Genomic DNA, 27,427 nt, shown 5'->3' with positions numbered 1-27,427 from the left:
AATTCACTCTCTAGCTAGTTTAAGTAGACGACAGTGGTTTTTAACAGTAATTAAGAAATTCTTACCCAAAACAGTCTGTAGCCTAACCTTTCAGGCAAAAATTTTAGAACTTCACTGCAAAGCTGGTAAACAGATTTTTTTCTCCTTTTCTGTGCAAAATCATGATTCCACCTCCCATTGAGCAAACTAGATACCTTCACCAACTTATTTATATGGCTTATAACTTATTTATACCGCTCATTTCTTGCATGTGTGTAATTAATAGAACCTCTGTGGCACCAAACACTGAGAATTGTAGTTTTTTGCACTCTATGTTGAGAAGGTGGGATTAACATTGTGAGAAACTTGCCAAATGTAAAGAGTGTGATTGAAAGATTTAGATAATCTCCAATAACAGATGTTCTTTATAGCTTCAATATAATACTCATATTGTGTTTCTTGCCTAGAGGGTACAGATTATATCTTATACAATTTTGTATCCTACCTACTCCCATGCAATATTAGAAGCTCAAATAGTTATTAAATTACTGTATAGATGAAGACATCTCTAATTTACAGTTAGAGAAACCAGTTTTCTTGTATTATGTCTTGTTTCTTTGTAAGTATATCATCTACCTAAAACATACATACATATATATATATATATTAACCATGTTAATTAGCTTAAGCTTTTAGGAAATAATGCCAATTAACCATGGCTGCAGTTTTAACTTTGATATAGGCCAGAATGTACACTGGGAAATTTACCTAATTTATCATTTTTTTCTATTCATTCAATAAATATTTTTACATATGCATAAATACCAGGAACTGAGCCAATACTCAAATACAGAAAAGATCAAGACAGACATGGTGCCTATCCTCATGGAACTTATATTTCAATGAGGAAATAGAGTGAAATTTAGTAAAACTATTTTTAAGAAATTACATTATATGAAGAAATGAAGCAAGAGAATGAAATAGAGAGTTATGAAGACTTGGAAGAGAGAGACCTACAAATGCTTTACCTAGAGTAGTGGGCAAATGCTTTATTGAGAGGGTGATATTTAAACTGAGACTTAAAGGTGAGAAAGAGCTGACCAACTAAGGAGCCAAAGGACAGTATTTCAGGCAGAGGGTACAGCACGTGCAAAGGCTTGGAAGACTGAGGAACTGAAAGTAGGCTGGCATGGTTAGAGCAGAGTTTGCTAGAGAAAGACTAACAGCAGATAAAGTTGGAGAAATAGGCAAATCTCTATAACCTATGTGAAACAGCTTGGATTTAATCAATGCACACATGTATCTATAGAAATCAAGAGAGTAGAATACCATGAATATAATCAGAGATTGGTAAATAAAAGAAAAGCTCTTTGAAAATATTAATTGTATCATCTTCATATTGAAGAACTTTTAATATTATTTTGATGCTTACATATGACTCTGGCCGACTGATCTATATACCTTTAGGATCTCAGATATGTGTGGGGTTTTTTGTGTTAATAACAGGCAAAATTTTCTGACACATTGAACCATAATTAGTGACAGTGAATATAGCAAAATTAACTCATAAAGAACTAAGAAATATGATACTAATATGTGACACTAAAATTAACAGTAGCATTGTTAAAAACAAAAATTTCCTTTACAGTATAAGCTTTAGGAAAAATCTTGAAAGAAAATAGTTTTTCTTTACTTCTTTCCACCTCAGTATCTTGTATCTGCTTTTTACTTTATTGTTTCAGTAACTCCTGCTTATTTTGCCTAGACATCATTTGTTAGCCTATGCTTTTCACTAGCCTTCTGAAAATCTCCCCTCCTTACTAGTCATATATTATTCTCCACTAGTGAAATTTTAATAACTGATAACAGTTTTTAATTTTCTTTTCATATATCTTTGCTTTTAGTTGCAGAACTGACTTATAAAATAAAATGAAGGTGAAACTCCAATTCACAGAACATTTAAAAGCAAAATTTATCTGGGAAGAGTTAGAGCATAGAGTCTGGAACCAGAATGAAACATTGTTCACTGAACTTTCCCCTAGTCTCTATCATGGCACCAGACACTGACTGGTGAATGTAGGTTCCAGAGTAGACAGTTTAAAAATTATGTCCTTTAACCTCTTTTCTCAAAATGACTATTGCTGGTCTCAGTTACCATATTCCAGTTGGCTACATATATTTTTCTATTATGTAATCTAAGAATTTAATTGTGAATAAAATCATTAGTGTTACCACTATAATTGCTATAACAACCTATGATTATAACTATAATCACATTTAAAGCAACATGGTGATTATACTCATTTCCTTCAAATTTAAATGATCATATATAAGTGAAATTAATTTTGACTTTCAGTTCTGTTCTCTAACAAAATCATCATGCTTTGTTCAATGTTCTTCAGTCATTATCCTATTGGATCATATTATGGTGTGTTCCAGTTCTCCTCAATTTAAACTGAAATTATTAAATCTTCTAAAAGAATGCATATAATTCACATTATATTTTAAATTCAGTAAATTGTTACTTGATAGAAATGCAATTTACTTTTAATATACTTTATGAACCCTGGTTTATGAACTCAGATTTGTGCTTCATTGATGCTATCTGTAGTATAATCTGAGGTTATCATTAGATACTATATAAATCTGAAATCTACTAAAATGGAAATCATCTGTATGTATTAGTGACTTGTATCCATAAGATAATTACATTTTCTGTTAAACCCAATAGCTGTTACTGGAGCATTTGGAGTGCCTTGTGTCACGACATGAAAGGTCACTAAGAATGACGGTGGTGAAGCGACAAGCCCAGTCCCCCTCGGGAGTGTCCAGCGAAGTTGAGGTTCTCAAGGCGCTGAAATCTTTATTTGAGCACCACAAGGCCTTGGATGAAAAGGTATAGTATTGTGAAAGGATTGTTACAATTTTATGTCAATTATACTTCAATAAAGCTGAATTTTTTTTAAAAAACTACTGGAAAAAGGGTATAGTATTGACAAAAGATTTCAGGCTTAACTGTGCTTTTGTCATCAGCATCAAGCTCCTTGTCTTCATCCATGACTCTTACTGGCTGCTGAAGTCAGTCAGTTCAGAGGAACACGTTTGAACTACAGGAAAAATCACTAAAAAAAAAAAACGCACCCTGACTATTACATGTATATTGGTATTATTCATTATTCATTCATTATTCATCATTCATTATATTATTCATAACATTTTCTTTTTTTAATACGTCTGAATCTATGGTTTATCAAGACTTCTATTACGGCACATGAGAGTCCTAGTCCAGATGGCCATTTGAAATTTAATATTGTCATTTAACCTTTCTGTTTCTCCCTCTCTCTCTCATTCTCTCCCCACCCCACAGTCTCTATCCTCCGTAACCCCTCTGAAGTGCGTGGCTATAGATGCCAACATAGGAGACTATTAACTGACAATAAAACATATCTTGAAGTGTAAATTGGAAATACTTTAACCTTTAGAGAATCATATTAGAAGCATACAGTTTTATTTTGGGGGTTTCTAATATCTTAGTTCTGAACACACAGTTTTAAGAGTTTCTGCGGGTAACAGCATAAAGTATTAGTAGAAAAATCTGCTTTAGGTCTTTTTTAAAGTAACTGTAAGTTTCTCTTAGCTGTTACTCAAATAAGCTCTATGGACATTAATAAGCCAATACAATGATAATATTCTTTGGATATTAGTAAGGCTTATGACATCATTTCAATTCTGTAAAATTTCAAAGAATGAATTTTTTAAAATTAATAAGCCTTTAGGATTTTGTACAGTGGGAATTGGGGCACTTCATTGTAAAGTATCTGACAAGTTCTGAGCATTAAAATCCAAACTAAGGATTATTACTCAGCTATATATAGGTTTTGAGCATACAGACACTTTTTGCTCTATTTAATATTTATATACATATATATTTTTATCATCAGTCTTTCAGATGTTCTTACAGCAGGGGATTTATGTGGAGTATGTGCATAGCATATCTATAATTCTGTCTTCTAGATTATTAAGAAGAAATTGTATCTTATTTTTAATTTTAGTATGAGAGGCAAATAGTTTATGAATAATTTTGAGTAAAACAGAAATGGATATTGTATAAAAACCCCTGATGAATATAATATCAACTAATATCAAATGTCAAATAATAATTTAATATATTTAATGTTTACTTTCCTATTATATTTCATTTCTTATTACAAAACTGCATTATTAAGAATTTGTAAGACTTTAAATTTATAGAGTATGTATTATGTGTCTTGCTCCTTGGCATATATTTAGCACACAAAGATAAATAAGACATTTTCTTTACAAATGAGGAGTTCATAGTTCTGGAGTTCACATGTCAATAAGAGGGAGTGGTAAGAAGAGATATATACGATGTGATATGGAGTCACAGGAAAAATTGTGACTAATTTTTCCTGAAGAAGTGATGAGAAAGTCAAGAATGTCTTCACAGAGGAGGTGAAATTTGGTCTGGGTATTAGACTGCGTAAGGACTTTTTAAGCAGAGAAGTAAACATACTGTAAGCAATATGATCAATATGTGAACTAACCCAGAACTTTGAAAAGAACATGGCCTGTTCAGAGAAAACTTAACAGTTTTGAGTGACTTGAATGAGGGACTTGAGAATGAGTGATTTGAGATGTCCCCTAGATGTGCTCCCACATCACCTAGGTGAGGGATGCTTTTATGAAAAAATGAATAGAAGGCAATAAACAGCATTTAGGACAAATAACCTAATAGGTGTGAGTACATTTAAGAAGAAAATGGTTGTAGTACAATTTAGGATCTAAAAGTAATTTAGTATATAGATGTTCAGTGAACTTAGCATAACTAAATGAAGTATTTCATACTGTGACCCCAGGAATTGTAATAGGGTTTAGTAACTCACCAAATGTGCCCTGGACATTGGTGAGTTCGGGGCAACAGAACTGATTATCAACTAAGTAATACCTAACAGCCTGAAGGAAAAATATTATGATCTTGGGCTTTGGAGTTAGACAGACTTGGACAAGTACCTTAATTTTCTCTTAGTCTGTTTTCTCTTCTTTTGAATGAAGAGAATAATATTAATACCTACCTAATAGCATTGTCTGACATGCAAAGCTCCTAGCCAGTACTTAGCATATGGCAAATGCTCAGTAAATGTTAATGAATGTTATTGTTAATGATAAATTTCAGCATTTGACAAAAATTTCAAACTAAGTGAAGATATTGGTATCACTGTTGATTCACATGCTTAAATTAACATTTCATTTAGTTATTAAGGGGTTAATATGTGCCTAAGCACCTTCATAAACAATTCCCCTAAGAATAGCTCACAGCTTCTTGTGTAGATCAGGAGAGGTAAGGAGACAGACATATGAACAAGTAATTACAATATTCTATTTTAAGTGCTATGGATATTATGTTAAAACATATGTGGAATATCAGAAGAAGATGCAATTAATCATATCGAGGGCAAGAAACTACCAACTTTACCACAGAAGGTTTAGAACACAGGAAGAGATAAATAAAATACAAAAGATTGAGCATAGCTGTGGACAGTTACAATGACTGGCAGTGTTCATTATTGATGTCCTTATTTACATATCCACTGAGTTGTAGGGTAGAATTTACACAATTATCTAAGACCAGCAGTGATTTTGACATAAGTCTCCAACATGTTTACCAATTCTGTGGACTGGAGGAAATGAGAAGTATACATGTGTTTTTCAATCACTCAGATATCACTGAGTATTTTTAAAAAAGATATACTGGGTATGCATGGGAAATGTAACCAAAACACATGTTACATACACTCCACATATATTCCTGTGATCTAATATCACAGTGCCCAAACTGGATTTGAACGTCTGGTCTAAGATTCCCTCACGATGCTTTCTGTTGCAGGATTGATAATTCCAAAATAAACCCCTGCCATACCTTAATTTAAATTTGAAATGTATGCTCTTCCACCCAAGTCCTTTATCCTGCAACATACTCGTCATTCTTAGGGACTTATTTTAATCCTCAGGGATAACATTTCTCCTGAAACATCTTTTTTTGGGGAAAATGTTTTTCTCTTTAATTATTTTTTCATACCACTATGAAGAAAATAAATGTAACATGAAATTAGAAATCAAAAATTCTAGATGTACATAAATATATTTGGGAGGTTATACTATAGCTCTATAAATAAGCAATCAATATATCTTAAAGACTATGTGGACAATAGATTAATTGAATGTAATTGAATAGCAAAAAACTAGAAAAAGTAAAGTATATAGCCAAGACCATCAACTGTGTACTTATGTTTAGGAAAAAATTAAAACTATAGTTTTTTCTTGTCTAGATAACTTCAAAAGAACACCAAATTCAACAAGAAAAATAAGGATATTATGGCATTCTGCTGGTGCTGTGCTCAGAGCAGTGCAAAAAGCTGCAAGCCTTGTCAGAAATACTATTTTTTCTTACCGGTGGAATTCCAGTTATATAGACAAGATAAAACGTTAGATTCCTTTATACTCTAGAAAGGTTACTCCTTTGGATCCTCCCTTTGTTTTTCCTTTGCCAAGTTTAGCAGAGATTAGTGCAAGAGGAAGCAAATATGTTTCATTCATTTGAGTCTTACCCAAGAAATAAATACAGAGAGAATACTTCATTCTCATATAAATGTGAATAAAGCATTCATATCATAAATGTATTAATATTTGTAACATCAATTTTTACCTTTATAACATGAATTCAAAATATATTCAGCAGTTGTTTTTATTTTCTTGTGAAGAGAGTTTTAGGTTCATTACTTTGTATATAATATAATTTCAAGTTGCAAATGCTGTTATAAATGTATTGAGGGGTGATTTTTCATATTGTTTGAAAAGCTTGATAATTTTTACTGCTCGAAGGCTCAATATAATAAGAATATACATGCTTAACTTGTGGTAAATTTGAAACAGTTTGGAACAGTTTCTGTGATTTTCAGTTTAACAAAGAAAGGAAGACATTTAACCCTCAGTATAGCCTGGTTTCAACTGCTCCTTATGTGGCTTGCATGACTCTTTTAGGAACATCCCAATGCATCAGTATGTCTTTAAATATAGTGCCTTAACCTCTTTACTGCAGTCTAAATGTGATCTGATTATGTTGCGTATGTTGAGATTAATTTATATTTAGACTGTTTCATATTGCTTTTCTCATCAACTAGGATTCTTAGATTTTTATCAGAATACCCATATTTTATAGCTGCTATTTTAGGAAGTGGACATAAAACTTTACAATCATCTCTATTAAATAACAAGGACATCTACTAAGATATTTGTTGATATCTGCATTCCACATATCAGCAATCCTCCTCATTTTCATGCCTTTGGGATGTTTGCTTTGTTTGCATCTATCCAAGCACTCATGAAAGAAGTATTCCCCAAGTCAAATCATTAAAGATTTCCTTCTAAGAAGCTCTTGTTCAGTTATGAATCAGCATTAGTTTTATGCATTTTTATGAACAATTGGATATTTGTCTAACAGCACTGGTACCTGGCAGCCCATCTGGCATACTTAAATATCATGAAGGATCCTCTGTGATTATCTTTGATATGAAATGCCCATTTATATATGTATTACTAATTCTCAGAGAATTTGAACCTAACTAAGTATAATTAATATTAAAATTCCAGTCAGGCATTAATTCTTTCTTATTCAAGATGTATTTCAGGAGTTAAGTGCACCCAGTCACCTGAATATATTTCAGTTATCATTATACATTACTAAAATAATTGAGATTTTTAAAAATTTCTAATTAGATTCTAGATTCATAGGATATCACTTGTTTTTTTGCTAACTAGAAAATAATTTTGTAACTTCAATTTTAAAATTACTATGTATCTAGGTTTTTAGATATTTTATGTATTTATATTCCCAGTTAAATCTTGCTAAAAAAAGAAAAAGACCATTAATTAAAATATACCATTAATAAATTACTAAAATGAATGTTCATTTAAATAATTTATTTCTATAATTAAAATGCACACTGTTATATCCCCATGATAAATCAATGTTAATTCATAAATAATCTAAAACTCACCATGAATTCCATATTGAATTGAAGCTATAAACTTTGTTTTTTTTTTTTTAAGGAAAATTAAATTGCTGTAGTCATTTATTTTAGTTTAACCAAATTTCTTTCTCTGAACTTCTCTACTTTTGACAAATTTGATATGGAGCATACCTATAGATCTGAACATATAATAACTAAAACAATTTTAGAAGTTCTAAGAAAGCAAGGATCAAAGAAACACTTCTCTGAGTTTCATTTGTGTATGAAACATTTGGAAATCATTACTTTCAAACCAAATGTGCAGTCTTTGGTTCTATAAAATATAATGGTTTAACCTTTGGTATCTGAAAAGTATTTAGGAATTCCAGAGTAGATATATACTTTCCAATCCCTCAATAACAATGTAGACCTCTAACTAATACAAAATTAATTTCATGAGCAATGGACAACATTTTTCAGCTTCTAAGAATCCTTTACTTTTAGACAAATTATTTTGTACTAAATGTCAAAGGAAAACATAGTTATTATTTTAAAGAAGTAGAAAGTCTTTTGCCTATATCTTATGCTTAATCATTGACTGTTTTTCAGATGAATTCATAATAAACTTTTGAACTTTGCCTCCACTTACTATGAATCAGAATTCAGAACAAGAGGGGTTGATCTTCAACCCCATTGTAAACTCTGTCACGAAACACTAGAAGGACTTGCTTACAAGAAAATCCCTTAATACAGTCATACTATGAGGTGACAATGTAGTCATAGTATTCCTGAGCACTGAAGGCTATATATACTTTAATACTTTTTCAAATGTGACTGTCTCTGATAATGTTAATGGATTCAGCACAGTTTACTATGTATGGGATGTACATTACTGCACATATTTTGGTTTTTCTTCTAGGTAAGGGAGCGACTGAGGGTTTCTTTAGAAAGAGTCTCTGCACTGGAAGAAGAACTAGCTGCTGCTAATCAGGAGGTAACATACCAAACTTTCTCCTCTTTTGAGGTGCAATATCGCTAACCTTATATCCCTTGTGTTTCACGTCACTTTTATTAAAACTGTCACAAAAAATAAATTACATTTGGTATATGCCACTGAACAAGACCTGTTCAAACTAGTTGCCAGAGTCATGCTTTCTGATTTCTGGTGATTCAGATCTGTCATTAAGAGATGAAAGGAGAATTAGCATGAGCTAGTGATATGAGAGCTAGTGAGGTGGGGATTTAGAAAGACTGCAGTCAGAACGCCGGGCCTTTTGAGAAGTAAAACACAGCTCCAAAACTGGAAAACATGTCAAATATCTGTTAAATTTAGAAAATGTTACAGATGAAGCATTGTTCCCATGTTTAGTGGCATCATTGAATCCACTCTTTTGCTCTCATTCATAACTCTAAGAAAGTATTTTATAATCATCCATGGGATTTAAAGAGTTGTTTTTTCCTTAGAAGATTTTACTTCTTTGGTTATTTGTCTACAAATGAACTTGCGTCATTAGATAAGATATAGATAGGTGAATAGGTGATAGATAGATAGATCTCAAATTAAATGTATATAGGGCATTAAAATAGCCCCATCTCTCTCTCTCTGTCTCTCTGCCTCTGTCTCTCTCTCCCTCTCTCAGATAATTTACAAGGCTACCTTTTTCAGGAGTTTATTCCAGGAATGCAAATGGGGGTATTATTGTTACTAAAACTATTTAGTAATAACTTCCTACTTTTAAATAATTAAGAAAGTGGGAGGCCAGTGTCATTAATTATAAGTCTTACCAAGAGATTCTTAACAAAGTAATATTTACATTTACATTTCACACATAAACAAATACACATTTTCAACCATGCTAAAAATCTTGTTGGTACAAACTCCCTAGTTTTTTTAAATAAGCTAGGCCAATTAAATGAGCTTCTATAGGCTTTTGTTTGTCCTAGGTTCAACAATTTAAACTTAGCAATGAATTTCCCATTCTCACAGATGGTTTTGGAGTTATCACCCTTTAACACTTTTCTTTATATAATCTCTTCCATGAAGACTTCATCCATTTCTCATCCATCCGAGGTTTCAATGATGACTCTGGTGAAAAAGAAACCAAATCTATAGCTCAAAGTCCATGCTCTTTTCTGAGCTCCACAAAAGATTGTAAACATTGGTTTGGCATCTCCACAGGACTTTGCTTTGCTAATGTTTGTATAAATTGTTCTCTGACACACGTGTTCAGCAGGGGTTAATCAAGGATTAAAAACCAGTTTAGGGTTTGATAATGAAGACATGCACTAAAGGGACTGTAACCACTTATAGGGACCAATTTTTCTAGTTTACACAAAGGCACCGTATGTGCTAATGGGCCTGGATCTCCACTTAATTTTTCCTTGTGTCCCCTTAGGTTCTCTATGGTACATTAATGCAGTGAAATAATCAGTCTTCTTAAAAAGAATATGAGATAACTATGTGTTCTGTTCTGAAAAGATCCAAAATGTTCTACTATACACAAAGGAAGAAGTTGCAGAGAATGCTCCCAATTTTCCACAATTACAAGTAATAATAACACATTATTATAGGACTAGGAAAAATAAATTTTGGATATAAATACCAAACTGTTATTATTAGTTGTCTTTGGTGTTTGCAAATATGTACTATATATTTCTGTAGTGTTTGATTTTTTTAATAAATTTTCATTATGCTTATAAAGAAATGAAATAATAAAGATATTTTAGAGTCAGATGCCATTTTCCATATTAGATTATTCTATTGATAAATTAATAATAATGATAGCTAATATTTACCGAGTGCTTTAAATCTCTAGGCTCTAGTCTAAGTGCACATATATCAGCAAAATGATACTGGAAGTTAGGTACTACTATTGTTTTACAACTGAGCCCAGAGAGATTATTTCTCTTAATGTACCACTGTTCTCTCCTACTTGAAAATGTGGTTATCTTTGAATTTATCTTAGCTCTATGTATTCAGGTGATTCCAATCCATACATTTAACTATGTCCACAGTCTACCCTACATCCATTTACTCTCAGCTTTTTCTATATACATTAAAACTAATGTAGTTCAGATCTTCATTATTCTCAACTGGGATATTACAGTATGTTTTCTGCTATATAATTCTTCAGGGTTAAAACAGCTAAGCAAAGCTCCAATCATATTGATTATTTTTCATAATATTTTCAGACATGTAATATAATGTAACATATGCCATATTATGTAATGTTATATAATATTATATAATGTAACATATGCCATATTAATATACTACTAACATAATAATATAATTTACATATTTATATATGTTAAAATATAATGGTATCTACTACTAGACCTGTAATATACTATTGAGCACCTCTTCAGTGGTCCTAACCTAAAAATCACCCTTAATTCCTATTACCCCTACTACTCTGAGTCATTCTAAGTTCTTGTTAAGTTATAGTATTCACTGTTTTTGAAAGCAGCCAACATTCTTCCTGACTCTAAATCTTACTTATGCTAATGTCTCTCTTGGAATGTCTCCACAACCCCAATTCACCCACTGAAATCATACTTTCCCATTTAAACTCAAGTTCAGACATCACCTTTTTAATGAAATCTTTTATGATTTCTTGCCAACAGTCATTGCTTCTTAGTTTAAATTGCTTAATCTCATTGCTTCAGCATTTATTATGACTGTTCAACAAGTATTAGAGTTAATTATATACCTGTCTAAGCCTAGTTCCCTGAGAAAGAGGGCTATGTCTTGCTCATTTGTGCTTATTTCACTCAGTACAGTGATATAAACCTTGTGATCAATATATATTTGTCAGATTGCATTGTATAGAGTTCATTCTACCTGGTGTTTTCACATTATTCCTTGGCTATCCCCTTAATAGATAGTTTGAACAACCTGAGGCATGCTCAATAAACAGCAATACACTGATCATATTATTAAATTAAGTTGTTTGTTATTTCAAAATATAATTATCGAGCAACTACTATGTGCAGAAAATTCTGTGAGTTCCTGACAGGAAGAAATAGAAAAAAATAAAATAATTAATAAAGCATTATGCAAATGTTTATATAATTTGCACTCCAGTGATGGAGACAAACATATAAACATATAAGTAAGATGTAATTTAGTACAGAACTAAATTAATACAAAATAGAGACCCAAACAAAGTGCAAAAGAGCAGAGAGAAAGGTATTCATTCTAAACCAAAGTATCAAAGAAGGCTTCACCCTTGAAGGAAAACAATGATTTGGCTTCAAAACTGTGGAGAAACATTTCAAGCTGAGCAAACAGTATGATTAAGGAAACCTAAAATTGCCTGTTTTAGGGATAATGGATGATATTGTATTGGTAAGAATTAGGGTATGAAAAGATATAGGAGTGTAGAGAGTTGACAGGATGCAGATCCTAGAGAACCCTGAATGCCATGCTCAGAATTTGGAATTTATACTTTATGAAATGAGAAAGCTCTGAAGGTGTAGTTTTGTTTTTGTTTTGTAGTGTTTTGTTTTTTGGTTTTGGTTTTGGTTTTGGTAAAGTGAAATCCACTGAAAGTATGTTCTTTTTTTTTTCTTTTTGTGAACTGTGGGGTTGGGTGGAGTAGAGATGGAAAGTTGACAATCTGATATGGCTAGCTGACATAGTCATCTGATATGTGATTTTGATAATGATGCATCAATTAAACAGACATTTATTGAGCATTTTCTGTTTGTCAGTCATTGCATTAAGTACTGGGTATAAATATATTGATAAACTAAGATATTAATAAAGCAACAATTCTCTCAAGTCTGTTATGGAAGATAAACATGGTAAAAAGTAACTATAATAAGGAGTTATTATTTAAAGGATACAGAATTTCAGTTTGGGAAGATGTGAAAATTTCTGAAGTTGAATGGCAGTGATGGTTGCATAACAATGTGAACGTAATTATTGCCTCTTAGCTGTACAATTAAAATGGTTAAAATGGTAAATTTTATATTATATACCTTTTATCACAATAAAAAGTAATTACAATACAATAAGACTAAAGTGAAAATGAAAGTACAAGCTTTAGTAGTATTACAAAGGAGAGTAATTAATTGTATGGGCATGAATGAGGAAAAGCAGATGGTGTTACAAAAATCTTCCTAGAAAATTCCTGCAATTTGCAACAACATGGTTGAGGATGAACTTCGAGGGCATTAGACTAAGTGAAATAAGTTAGACAAAGAAAGACAAATACTGTATGATCTTATTTATATACAGATTCTAAAAATGTCAAACACAAAGAAACAGAGTAGATTGGTTGCCAGAGGCTGGGGTGTGGGGGAAATGGGGAGATGTTTGTCAAAGAATATAAACTTTCTGTTATAAAATGAATAAAATTAGGGGATCTGATGTACAGTATGTGCACTATAGTTAACAACACTGTATAGTATACTTGAAATTTACTAAGACAGTAGGTCATAAATGTTCTCACCACACACACACACAAATAGTAACCATGGGGATGGGGATGAATTGGGAGATTGGGATTGACATATATACACTAATATGTATAAAATAGATAACTAATAAGAACCTGCTGTATAAAAAAATTAAATTAAATTAAAAAAAACTAATGGTAACTATGTGAGGTAATAGATATGTTAGTTAACCTTATAGTGGTAACCATTTCATAATATATACATATATCAAATATTCACATTGTATACCTTAAACTTACACATGTTATTTGTAAATTATATCTCAATAAAGCTGGAAAAAAATTTTTAAATCTTCCTAGAGCAAAAAATTTACCTAGAATTTGAAGGGCGACTACAAAGAGCTTGTCAGCTGGAGGTGGAGGAAGAAAAGGGAAGCAGGCAGTAGTAGAGATGGGGACGAGGCTGCAGAGAAAGGCAAATCTGAGTTAGGGATGCCTAGAGCCTGGGCTTTGTCCTGTAGACAATGATGGGTCAGCAACGGGTTTTTAAAAGGGAAGAAATATAACCGGATTTTTAAGTTTGCAGACCAGTGTGTAAAATTTAAAGATGAAAAAAAATATATCCTAATCAAGGTACTGTGTTTATAGTTCAGATTTGTAAAAATCACTACTGTTTCTTGAAAGAAAGGGCTAGTGTTGCAAAATACAGAACTTGCACAGAGAACTTGAACTTGAACAATCTGGCATTTCTTATGTTCTTTTAGTAGTGGGAAATATAGATATAAATGAAAGAATCAAAACAATATTGTAAATAAATATATATACATAATGGAAATTTGCTGTCATTTTATGCCTCTTTGAATAGCCCTGCAAGGGCAGATTGTATTGTTAACACTGAATACATTTTCCAGGCCATTGTCCTAAAAAAGTGAGCCCAGATTATTTAGACAGAGAAAATACAATCAAGTCTTTATTTCTCGCAGAATATTTTTGTTACTGCTTAAAATTAGAAAACTACAAAAAATGTACAGTAAAAGGAAATAAAGAGAAATATATAGATTACCTTCTAACAATGTGTTCTCCTTTAGCAGAAGCCCATATGCTTTTTACATTATTTAATTAAACCAGACAAAATGAATTATTCAGAAGCTACAGTAAATATTCAATTGACAGACTAATTTTCAGTGAATACACAGCTGTACGTATTTTAAAAGCTTTTCTGCATGATTGTATTATATATAAAAAAGAACTGGCACATTTAATTGTAGACTGAACTATATTTTTATGTTGCTTTCATTCTTTGGTTTTTTTTATTCCAACCACTGAATTTATCAGCTTTCAATTTGAATTTTCTTAAGGAAATTAGCATTTCATGTTACCTCATCTACAACCAGCCTTATTCCTGAAGTCTAATTTCCTAAGGAAAAATTAAAGAACTTTATGGGCAAACCAGGTATCATTCATATTCAGAAGAATATTGGATCAAGATGGTGAGGGGAGCTAGAGGCAGCAGATTCACATTTTGGGGGTTTATAGGACCACGGAATACAGCCATTGTTTTAAATACATTATGCATTTAATCATCACAACAGTCTTTTGAGTTGAGTTAAGAACCAGTACTCTGTTGAATCCATGGAAATGAATGGAAATATGGAAAAGGTAAATAGATACAGGCAAAGGTGGAACCTACCCCCAAAAGCAAATAAAAGGCAGGGAAGGAGCAACGAGAGATGTTATGTGAGACTCAAGCGAGTCAAGAGTCCCTGAAGCAAAGAAATGATAGAAAGAGGGAGAGAGAGAGAGAGAGAGTGAGGGAGAGAGAGAGTTTTAAGTGTAGGGATTGGATGTGGTCGACAGTATTAAATGTCGCATGAAGGCATGTAGGAATATGTCTACTATGAGGTGATTAGATTTACAATTAGGTCACTGAAAATGTTTGCAAAGACAGTTTTAGTAAACTATAGTGAAAGGAGAATAGCTGTGATGAAAAGAATTTGAGTCAATTAGAAGTCTAAAAATGGGATACAGTGAGGAATACTCATTTGAGAAGTTTGGCAATGAAGGAGAGAGGAGGCTAAAAGCTAAATAATTAGGCAATATTGAAAGACGGCCTGTTGAAAATGCTTACAGCCAATGCAAAGGAAGAAGAGACAAAGGAGAAGGGATTATTGATGGACAACACGGAAGAGGATAAGCGTGATTTGGAGATCAATGGCAAGTAGTGGAACTCCTTCCTCTGAGAAATGCAGGAAGGAGAACAGAATGTGTAGTAGAGAGATGAATGAAGATTTTGATTTGGAGAGGAAAGAAGACATAGCAATTTTATCAGAGAGTCTTGCCGAGGAAATGGGTTATCTGCTAAGGGAAGTGGAAATTCTCCTTAATGAGTTTAAGGAGACTAAGAATACGATAATGTAGAATATGGCAAAGAGTCAATAAGACTAAGCAAGGACATTTTAGGGTGGGATGGTAGACCCAGGGGAAGTTCTCATTACATTACCCTGGCAAATTAAATAAAGCCAGTTTCCACAGAACTTATGAACTGAAGCAACATGGATTCACCATGGTATTTCCTTATCTAATCTATGAAGTTCTGTTATTCATCATAATTTGAAAGGAAGAGATACAAATATGAAACTAACGTTGTCTCAGATGACTTTGGTCCAGAGGTAAAATGTTTCCCTAAACTTGACAGGGATAAAAATCAGGAAGCTTCTGAAATCCATGAGCAACTCTATATTTAAATAGTTAGAAAGATATTTGATAAAGATGATCCAGAAAAACATGTGGAAAGTGGAAAAGTTGTTGAGCAGTAATTATTAGAAAAATTTGCCTTGGGGGAGCTGATAGCAATACTCACCTAAATTTATAGGATCACTTATTTGCAGAATTAATGAAATGACCAAGTAATTTTTTTCTTCAAATTAAAACTGCCATATCTGTCGGTGGAAAATTCCAGATGTAGAAAAAGACACCACTGAAAAAATTCTTAAATTATTTCAGAACCTAAAATTGATAATTATTTATCTTGGTAGACCCTTTGCCAGTTACTCATTTTTTTGGTTCTCTTAATTCTGTTTCTTTCCTGTACTATGAGATAAAAGCAGATTTAATACTTTATGTCTCTCACTGCCTTTAAAAAATGATTAATCTTACAACAGCTTTCTAATTTCCTGCATGTTTATGTATACCACACACCCCAATTCAGCTGATTAATTTAGTTTCATCATTAGTAACTGTATGAAACTGTTTTCATTATTAGTATATTCCATGACCAACTGTGAATTAACATTCCAACAGAAAGTCAAATATAAGTTTTGTGCTTTATTAACATTGAAGCAAGTCACCATGGCTCAATTTAACAAAACATAGTATTTTTTTAAATGACAACAGTGTTTGCAAAAGGTAAGGGCATCCTTGCAGCTCCAAACTTACATCCCTTGAAGACAATGAAAAATTCTTTACCAGTCTCCAGTAAAGCCACATGTTACGAGTCCCCAATAAAGTTACGAGTTAGGAGTCTCCAAAATGTTACGAGTCTCCAATAAAGCCACTTATTGGGAACCTACTCTTCCTGTTGGAGTTGTATCATTTTGGGTTAGAAAATTGTATAGTTCTTAATTGATTTTATTTAATGGAAGAGTTTAATCATAGTTGAATGATGTCCTTTTTTGCTTTATATTGATAAACTCGAAGTTTCAACATTGTCAAACCCATAGTTATTTACAAAGGCCTAAGGTTCCTCATTATACCTCTAGATGTTTCTTTACTATACTGCATTATAAAAATAAGTGTAGAAACTGTAAATTACCCAAATTATTATCATCAATAGAAAAATGTCTTCTTTGCTGTTGATAATTGTACTGTTCCAGTACAAAGAATCTTTCCCAAATTGAAAGAAATCGACATCTTATGACAATGTATGTTAAAACCCAACAGTGAAAAGAGAGCTAAAGAAATTGCTGTTTGCTACTTCCACTGTTTTTACTATTTCCAAGACCTCTATGAAGCAATTGTTTAAAATATAGTTTAAAATTGTCTCCTGTTGTTTATAAGACTTTTGAAGTCTGTTCGTAAGTCTTTTCAAACTCTCCTGTTTTGGTTAGAATCTTTTCTTTAACGAAAGTATAAGGTTTGCTTTTTCTTGTGATGGCAGACTTGGTTGTTTTATCTTTGCACATGGAGATCATGAACTGTTTTTTTCTCTTTCTATTAATAGCAAGATCATGCTTGATATTAATACTTTGATCATAAGCATCACGATTATTTTACACATGTGTTTATTAGAGTAGTCTTATTAATTTTAAAGCTAAATATTTGAGAGATTACTTATCTTTTAAAAAATGTAAGTAGAGTACTGAAATTTAGTGAGATACAAGGTACAAAGTAAAAATAAAAAAGAATATTAAATTCAAGTCAAAAGATTCCAGTTTGAGTTGACTCCTATATCTATCACTTACTGATTCTATAATCCCTGGCAATTTATTTAACCTCTCTGCACCTCAGCTTTTTCATCTGTGAAATGGAATATTAATAAATTTTGGACTAGCCTATCTTTCAAAGAAGTCATGATGTTTAGATAAAATCATATACAAGGAAACACTTTGTAAACTTGAAGTACTAAAGTTGTATTGCTATTATTACGTTCAAAAGGTGAATATCAGGTAGTTATTAGTTAAGTAGATGAAAACTCTCTTCTGTTGACAATTCGAACATGCTGATAAAATAACAGCACTTTATTTTATACTCAGAACAAAATCTCCTTTTATTAAAGGAACAAAAACCTTATTATTCATAGGATGATTCTGTAGCACATGCACTTTATAAATGACTTTGCAATTCACTCCTTTATGCAGCTTGTAAAAATAATAGCATCTACAAATTTGAGGGAGACTATTGTGTGCCTGGCTAAGCACTGTACATATCCCGCAACACATACACACACACACACTTTTCAGTTAATCATCACAATGAACATCTGAGAGAATTGTAATTATTACTAGCATTTTGAAACTGAGGCTTCAAAGAACTAGGTGAATTGTTTTGCATGTTATCACTAGTAAGTAGCAATCCAAGTCCAGGATATCAGACTCCAAATTTGAATGTTTAACAGTAGGCACAAGGCTGCCTGGCCTTCCTCTTAATAGCAAACTTTCTTTATATATGAAAACTGTGTTTCCAAATCAACAGTTTAACTTTTACCAGTTATTTAAATTCATCATGACATCTTTATATTTGTTGTATTTCTGTGGACTACTTCAAGGATCATAGCTTCACTATATTGACAGAAAGATAAAATAGGGATTAATTAATGACACGCATTAAATCAATTAGTTAAATTAACCTCCATTTCAACTGCCATATATTGGGTTGAAATTAAACATTTAACTCTACAGAAAAGATATATTAAAACATCTAGATGCTATTTGCAATTATTTGGATAAATTCAATTACTGGATTTTAAACTTTGCATCTAAATGTTTTCCCTTGGTGTACACTTCGGGGTGATGCTGCCTGAAGTCCTGAAATAAACAGCGTGATAGCATTGTATTAGTCCCTATACTTTCAGTGTAGAAAATGTGAGACCTCAAGTTCTACTAAACAATATCAGAGGATTTCGGCAGCACTTCTCTGTTCCCATTTCATTTTGGCAGGGAAGAACAATGGATCTCAAATGTTGAGAAATTTGGAAGTTCCAAATAGGTGAGCTTTGGGGATGCTAAAAGGAAATGTATGGACAAAAAGAATGCACAAATTGCTTTAATCTTGTTTTGTGTATGTGAGTGTGTGTGTAATTAGTAACTTGACTGCTCATGATTTTACTTTTTAAAAAGTTGATAGCAGAAAACATCATAAATTTGATCAGCTTGTATTTACCATATACTATTTATTTGTCTTAGTCTTTTGGGCAGCTAAAACAAACTATTATAGACTGGGTGACTTAAACAACCAACATTTATCTGTCACAGTTCTGGAGGCTGGGTAGCCAAAGATCAAGGAACTGGCAAATTTGGTGCCTGATAAGAACTTGCTTCCTGGTTCATCGATGGTGCCTTCTTACTGTGTCCTCACCTGGCAGAATGAATGAGAGAGACCTCTGGGGTCTCTTTTATAAGGACACTAAAACCCATTAAATATGGACTGCACCCTCACGACCTAGTCATCTCCCAGAGACCCCACCTCCTACAACTATCACATTGGGGGTTATGATTTAAGATATGAATTTGGTGGAAGGGGACATAAACATTCAATCCATAACACCATTACCAGCATTTAGCCAAACTGCGAAGCTCCAGGGCACAGTCATTCACAAGACTTGCCTCACTTCTGACACCAACTGCAAGTTCCTGTGGCTCCCAGATCCATTCTTAGTTTTGATAATTCACTAGAAAGACAGAACTCACTGAAAACTATTGCATTTACAGTTACGGCTTATTACAGGGCAATGATACAGATCAAGATTAGCCAAGGAAAGAAACACACAAGGCAGAGTCTGGGAGGGTTCCAAATGCTAAATTTCCATTGTCCGCAGGATGCATTACCTTCCTTGAATTGAATGTGAGATAATTCTCCAACCTGGGAAGTTCACTCAAGCTTTGACTGTCCAGGGTTTTTATTAAGTTTTATTTTATTCATTACATAAGCATAATTGATTGTTTGATTGTCCATGTGGTTGATCTCAGCCTCTAGATCGAGACGCAAAGACTCCTAAATCATATGGTTGGTCTTTCTGACATTACCAGTCCCAATTTAAGACTATTAAGTGTGACCAGCCCCATCCTAAGATCCACCATAATTAGACCTCACCCTAAATGAAAACATTCATATCCGGTATGATGCAGATTACCTCCAAAAGCTGAAGGCAAAGGCCTGACCTCTCTTCAGGCAAAGCCAAATTCTTTACTACACAGCTAGAGATCATCTTAACTGGCTATCCTAACTGAAGATTTTTTAATGAACACTTGGTGTTAATAGTACCTCCTTATTTAATAACATGCTGATAAAGCCAATATGTTATTTTCCACTCAGAAAACACTGTAATTGGGAGATAAGGAGGAAGAAAACCTATAGGTGGATTCAGATATGTGTTGAGGAAGTTTTAAAAGATCAATTAACAAGAGAGAAAGTGAGAAAGGGAGAGAGAGAGAGCGAGAAAGAGAGAGAGGGAGAGACGTGTGGAAGGGAGTAGGAGAAAGAAAAATATAGTTTTCTTAAGAGAAAATTGCAATACAGTTATAGTGTCAGAAATATTTTGGGGGCACCTACTGTTTTGGGGCACTGGGCCGGGTCAAGCACTTAAGTGCTGTGTTTCACAGGCTTCCAGGAAGTTTCAGTCATTTACCTCTCTTCACCTTCAGGTTTATGGATCCCCACATTATGAGATATTTGCTGTTATTAACAGAGAGAGTTTATTGAGATCCTGCTAACGTCTCATCACCTTATAGGCAGAATGTACTGTCACTATTTTAAAGATGCAGAAAACATGGTTCTAAAGCTTGAAGTAACTCACCTGAAATACACAGCTAGTAAATAACTGAGCAGCTGCTCTTTTCTTGAGTCTCTCCATTTCTTCAGATCCCTACTTTTAAAAACTCTTCACAAGGTATTGATTATTTCCCACTGATTCGCAGAGGTATAGCTATTTTCTATCCAAGGAATTGGATGGATTTGCACTCTCACTGATGTTTCTGTTGTATCAAGAACAAAAGGACAGGGAAGGAAAATAAGTTAATATTTCAATATTAGAAAAAGAGAAATCTACTGATATCCTTTTAAAAAAAGTATTCTTTCCAATACACAGAAGCCTCTCGTAAAGAGGAGAAATAGAAAGGTTGTCCACCTTAGTGTACTAGTTCTCCATCCTGGCTGTACACCTGCCTCACCTGTAGAGCATCTGAAAAATACAAATGTATCCAGAAATTCTGATCCATTGTTAGCATGAGTCCTGGCCATCTGCACTTAAAAAAATTATATAGTATGATTCTGATTTGAGCCTATAGTTGAGAACTATAGTAGAGAAAAATCATGGGCTTTGAAGCAGACAAACATAGGTTCGACTCAGTCTGCCATTTACAAGCTATGTGACTTTTACAAATAGTATCATTTTATGGAAAAGGAAAAAGGTACAGAGAAGGTAAATAACTTAAGTTCGTACTGTCAGAAAGTGGTAGAACCAGAATTCTACTTCATAGTTCATGATCTTAATCAGTACTCTGTAAAATCTACTGGACATGTACCAAGTACTTCTTGGGTCTTGAGGACATACCAGTAACCAAGTAAGAAGTAACTCCCTGCCCTCAAAGAGCTTATGTTAGAAATTTTTGATTTAAAATTAACTTTAGGTAGAGAAAAATTCTATAAAACAAGTTACACAGAGCTATGGATAGAAAGCACTGCAAATATAATCCACACTTATTTTTAGGTTTTTTCTGTGTTCTCTCAGTTCTTACTTTTGTAATATTAACCAATGCCATCTAAAACATTCTTATTTAGACATGAGTTTAGCAAAGAGCATGTAAAAAAACATATCCACTTCATCAGGTAATTGCATTTCAGGGATAATTTATTCTATGTTTCTACTTATTTAAGTGAAATTGGAAATAATGTATGAAAGTGAATAGAGAGAATAAGTCTAAAAGTCAGGAAGTAGAGTTATAATTCTGACTTTCACTGAGTCCATTTGAACAGTTTATAAAGAAAAAGATGGATGTGGGCCACTATACCAGGGATCAGCAGACTTCTTTAAAGGGCCAGCTAGTAAATACTTTAGACTCTGTGAGCTAGAAGCTCTTTACCACAACTACTCTACCATTATAGAGCAAAAGCAATCAGACAATTATGTAAATAAACGAGCTTGGCCCTGTTCCAGTAAAAACCTATTTATGAGCAATGGAAATTGAATTTCTTTTAATTTTTATGTATCACAAAGTATTATCCTCTTTTGATTTTTTTCAACCATTCAAAATGTGAAAACCTTTTTTATCTAGTGGGCCTGACAAAAATAGGCAGCCTGGAGGATGTAGCTGGCCACCCCTGCACTACATGATCACTTAGGTCATGTCCTAGAGGCTTACTCTGTCACAGCCTTCAGCAGCCTTTCACGGGGCTCCTGCCTCTACCTGCGATACAGCAATAGCAAGAAAAAAATTCTCTGTACTTGAAGACTTCACATGCATTGGTCCTCAAACTGAAGGGTGTATAATGGTCACCTGGAAGAATATTAAAATGCAGATTCCATTTTAATGAAATCTGCATTTTAAGGAAGCATCACGATGATGTTGAACTGCTAATAAGAATCTTGATCTAAATATAACATAAATATAGGACATAGAATCCATAAACTGCAGATTACAACACAGTGAGATATGTATCACAGTAGAAGGAAGGAGACAAAAATATGCAATGTTCTATGAGAAGTGGATAGTAAGAAGCAGTTAGAAGTTAGTGTGGGCAAGTGGAGAGAAAGTGGCAAGTACAAAACCATCATTCTATCTAGACTATTCAATTGGGTACTGTGAATATATTCTGCCCTGGCTGATGACAAGAAAGGAAAGGAGTAAGCATACTCCAAACAGGAGCTGTAACCACCACACCTGGGTATTTACTTTCCCCCTAAATGGTTCTGCTCTCTGCTAGCTCTGTGACTACAGGCGATTTCCTTATAACCTCTTTGCGTCAATTACCTCAACTCTAATAGAATTTACCTCATCAGGTTGTTGTAAGGGTTAAATGAGTTAGTACACTGTCGACTGAAAAAAATGCACAAGGTGAGAGTTGTGAGTTAGGTTTTAGTTGAGGCAAAATGAGGACTATAGCCCAGGAGATAGCATTTCAGATAGCTCTAAGAAACTGCTCCGAAGAGGTAGGCGGGAAGGTCAATATATATGTGATTTTGGTGAAGGGGGAGTACCTGCAATCAAGTACATATTTTTTACAGAAGTTTTCTGCTAGTTTCATGAAGGTTACTGCTAGTCACGAGGAGTAGATATCACCATGAAGGATTTTAGTGCTTTTCTAAATATGAGGAGGTACAAGAATTGGGCTCATAAAATCTTCTCCTGAAAATATCTAACGATCTGAAGACCTGTTCTGCCAGTTTTTCCCAGAGCACAGAGTGCCTCATTCTTGATCTCCACCCTGAACTCCTTTCACGGGGTGTTGAAGGTCAGCAGCTGCAGTGGTTCATAATTTAATCTTCGTAGAGGTAGATGGCAAGTGTCGATGGCAAGTGTCAATTTGTAGGTGACACATGTAGAGTGCTTAAAAGTGCTTGGCACGAAGTATCTTTCAGTAAATATTATTGTTATTGATGTTGACGTTGATCTTTTTAGCCATGATACTGTTCGACTCCATTTTAATAAGATGATTGAACTGAGATCTGGAGAGGTGGAGTGTGTGTCCACCGTGGGACTGACCAGGTGACAATTTACTGGGGATGGGAAGAGGCTTACCATTCATTCTCTGTAAACTTCATTTTCTTCACCCATAAAAATAAGGTATAAAGGCCACATAAGTTGTGGACCCTTCCAATTCTGGCATTTTATAATATGTATACATTTAAAAATCACATAAAAATAAAATTGTAATGCGTGCAAACGAATATAACGCAAGATTACTACCTTTAGAACCCAAGCAAATGGATTACTTTAAAAAGAATTGTTCAGAATAATGGGTTTAGTATGCTGCTTTTGTGATTTCTAAGGAAGGAACTAAATGGATAAAGCCTTTTTATTGCCCTGGCTTGCTTTTTTTATAAGCAAGGATGACTAATGGATATTGTTTCTGCCTTCTACATTTTCTCAAGTACTTTCAAGCACTTTGAAATGCTTTTCTTTCCCTTAAGACTCTTTTCCTTAGCATAACAGAGATAAAAGGAATTGTTCCAGGACACAGCCTATAATTTTGTCACTTCTGCCCTGATTGGAGGAAAACAACAACAACAACAAACCTCAACTATGTACTTACAGTATTAGCCCTGCCTGGCTGAGGAGGTCAAATTTCATGGTGCTGAAAGAATAGTATAGTCCATCTCCAAAGAGATTTATTTTATTTTTTTCATAGGCTTGTTGGCCATTTTGATTTTTTAAGCATTATTGAGGTATAATTAATATACAAAAAATGTACATTTTGTACAAGTATACATTTTGATGAGTTTGGACATATGCATACATTCATGATGCCATCACCACAGTCAAAGTAATAAACATATATATCACCTCCAAAAAAGGTCCTTGTGTTCTTTTGTTGGTTTTGTTTTGCTTTTGTTTTTGTTTTTGTCATAAGAACACTTAGATTAGATCTATCCTCCATTAAAAAATTATTGAGGGCTTCCCTGGTGGCGCAGTGGTTGAGAGTCCGCCTGCCGATGCAGGGGACAGGGGTTCGTGCCCAGGTCCGGGAAGATCCCTCATGCCGCCGAGTGGCTGGGCCCGTGAGCCATGGCCGCTGAGCCTGTGCGTCCAGAGCCTGTGCTCCACAACGGGAGAGGCCACAACAGTGAGAGGCCTGCGTACTGCAAAAAAAAAAAAAAAAAAAAATTATTGAAAGAAAACAATTTAGGTGATAGATACAAACCAGCTTTATTTAACACGTTGTGAAGTGGACAGTCTCTTTTCAGAAAACTACAAAATGGGATGGAAGGCAAGAAGCTTTTATAAGATAGAGAATAAAGAACAAGGAAGAGAAAAATAGAAAATATCTGATTGTCTGGGCCCACACTGTTCACCTTGTTATGGGTGGGAAGGCCCAGAGTTGGCTTGGTGTTTGGAGTTGACTGACTGGATATGCTGCTTTTCTGGTCATGAAGAGCATTTACAAGGACAGAGTTACCTAAGTTACCTAAGGTCTGGTTTGCTGATGTGGGTCCATCTCGGACCTAGAAAGTTATTTCAACATCTCCTAACATATGTTGAAGTGCACAATACCATATTGTTAACTATAGGCACTATGTTGTACAGCATATCTCTAGAACTGATTCATCTTGCATAACTGAAACTTTATATCCATTGAGCAACAACTCCCCATTCTCCCCTGCCCCCAACCGCCAGAATGCACCAGATATCTTTTCTGATCTCTGCAGCTAAGCAGGGTCCAAGCCTGGTTAGTACTCAGATCACAGAGATGAATTTTAATGTGATGTTTTAAAGGATTCAAATATATGTTGATGGAAATATAGCACCTTTGGATTACTAAAACAGAATGTTCATTCTAAAACATCCCAAATTCCCTGACAGCAGATGGACTGCAGTTGAATAAACAGATGACAGAGATGTGATTGATATTATCTAGACCTACCTTTTTAATTTAATAATCAGTCTTTGCTTGATGAATTTAATACTACCTTGTATACATGAAATAACTAAAGAAGAAACTTTTATTCATGTCAGCATAATTCATAAAAGAGTAAATATTGAGACTTTTGAAGACAGACTCTTAGTCACAGAGTGTACCTGCTACTCTATAAACGTAAGTTCTCAATGGACTATTCAGTTTGCTGCGACCCTCTTCTCAGCATAACTCGGTCTCCTCATTTTGCTTTTCTTTTTTGTTTATTTGGAGGAGAAGGGATATATGTAGTCAGTTGTCCCTCTGCCTTTAGCTGAAGCCCAAACCAAATTAGCATATTTTGATACTTCTGACTTTAGAGAGTAAGGGACCTAGTGGTAGTGACTGTGGGGAAAACGAAGAAGTAAGCCTTTGTTCCATGTCAAGAAGTACTTTATCATAATCAATACCTATAGTAAGTCCTATTTGCTTTTTTCATTCTGAGACAAGTGTTAAAAGATAAACTGAGGCATATTAAAATCTTGTAAGAGTTTATTTGAAAAAATCAAATCAAATCGAGCAATGCCAAACCAGAAGTGGTCAGGAGTGCTCCACCATAGGAGCCAGGGGAAACCCTCAGAAATAGTGCAGGAGCAAAGAAGAGAAATTATTTGATTGGCTGTAGCTTAAATCCTAACTGGCTGTTTGTGATCGGTTATCCTAAGCGTTTGGTCGTGTAGTCTTGAGGCGTCACAGGCTTAGATTTTGGTTTGCTTCTGTAGGTTGCTTTGGCATTAGCGCCACCTCAATCTAATGGCCTCCTTTTTTAATTAAACTATTTTTTAAGTAGGATTCTGCTGTCTTCTTTAGGGAGGGAAGTTATTAGCAATGGCACCTTCCAGGGTGATGGAGATTGCAATATACTTTTTCCATGACATTCAAAACTTTCAACTGAATTGCTGCCACCATTCTCAGCACTCAGCACTGAATTATTGCAGTTGTTTACATGTGGTGTTGCACTTCTCAGTGTCACTTGTTTACATCAATGAATATTTTCCACCCCTCCTCATTTATTTATTTGCTTATTTATATTTTCAACTGAGGCTTGCTTTCTTGCAGTGAAAAATAAAATTTGTTCAGTGTGTGTTTTTCTATTATTGACACTTAGGGAAAACTCTTCAGGACTTCTTTTTTGCTTTTGTTCTCTGGATTAATTCCTCTACTTTACCACACTAACAGCCTCCTTGGCCATTTTTATTACTATTCTTTCATCTAATGCCATTCTTAGCTGCTACTCTTCTACAATAGCAGTACTGTGCCTTAACAAAGTCCACTAATACTGTCCAATTTAAGTTGTTTTGTTTATATGCTTCTAATGCATTTATATGCTTCTAATGATAATGCCAGCATTTGATTTTATTATCGTTTTAAATATTAAAGAATTATTTGAATAGTGGAAATAAATAAAAATAAAGAGCAACCAAGTATCAGAAAAATGTAATGACTGAAATACCAATTAGATGAAAAGGATAGAGATAGTTTGATAGAGAGTTGTAATTTAGATCAGAATTACATATCAATAACTATACTAAAATACAGCTATTGTTGAAATTACTATTGTTGAATGTTATAGTTAACGTTGGAAATAGAAATCTTAATCATTCACTGTAAAAACAAATCTATCTAAGGAAACATTTGAAATGTTATTGTTCTTTCAACCATTGTCTTAAAACTAAAAATAACAGTTTTGCA

At 33.7% G+C, this 27,427-nt stretch overlaps 1 protein-coding gene across 2 annotated transcripts in view; it reads left to right on the top strand.

The window, feature by feature from the left end:
- Positions 1 to 27,427, top strand: part of PPFIA2 (PPFI scaffold protein A2) — a 472,833-nt gene that overhangs the window by 288,629 nt on the left and 156,777 nt on the right. For both annotated transcript variants that reach the window (XM_089920005.1, XM_089920006.1), the window contains 2 exons: positions 2,711 to 2,875; positions 8,926 to 9,000. In XM_089920005.1, the coding sequence (XP_089776131.1) occupies positions 2,711 to 2,875; positions 8,926 to 9,000 (240 nt within the window). The remainder of the gene's footprint in view (positions 1 to 2,710; positions 2,876 to 8,925; positions 9,001 to 27,427) is intronic.

The sequence above is a fragment of the Delphinapterus leucas genome, chromosome 11 (genome assembly GCF_059928025.1).
Source record: "Delphinapterus leucas isolate spDelLeu-1000000601 "Yukka" chromosome 11, BTC_Dleu_Yukka2, whole genome shotgun sequence".
Classification (NCBI taxonomy): Eukaryota; Metazoa; Chordata; class Mammalia; order Artiodactyla; family Monodontidae; genus Delphinapterus; species Delphinapterus leucas.
The sequence above is the reverse complement of the archived record's forward strand: the minus strand, read 5'-3'. Positions and strand labels throughout refer to the sequence as shown.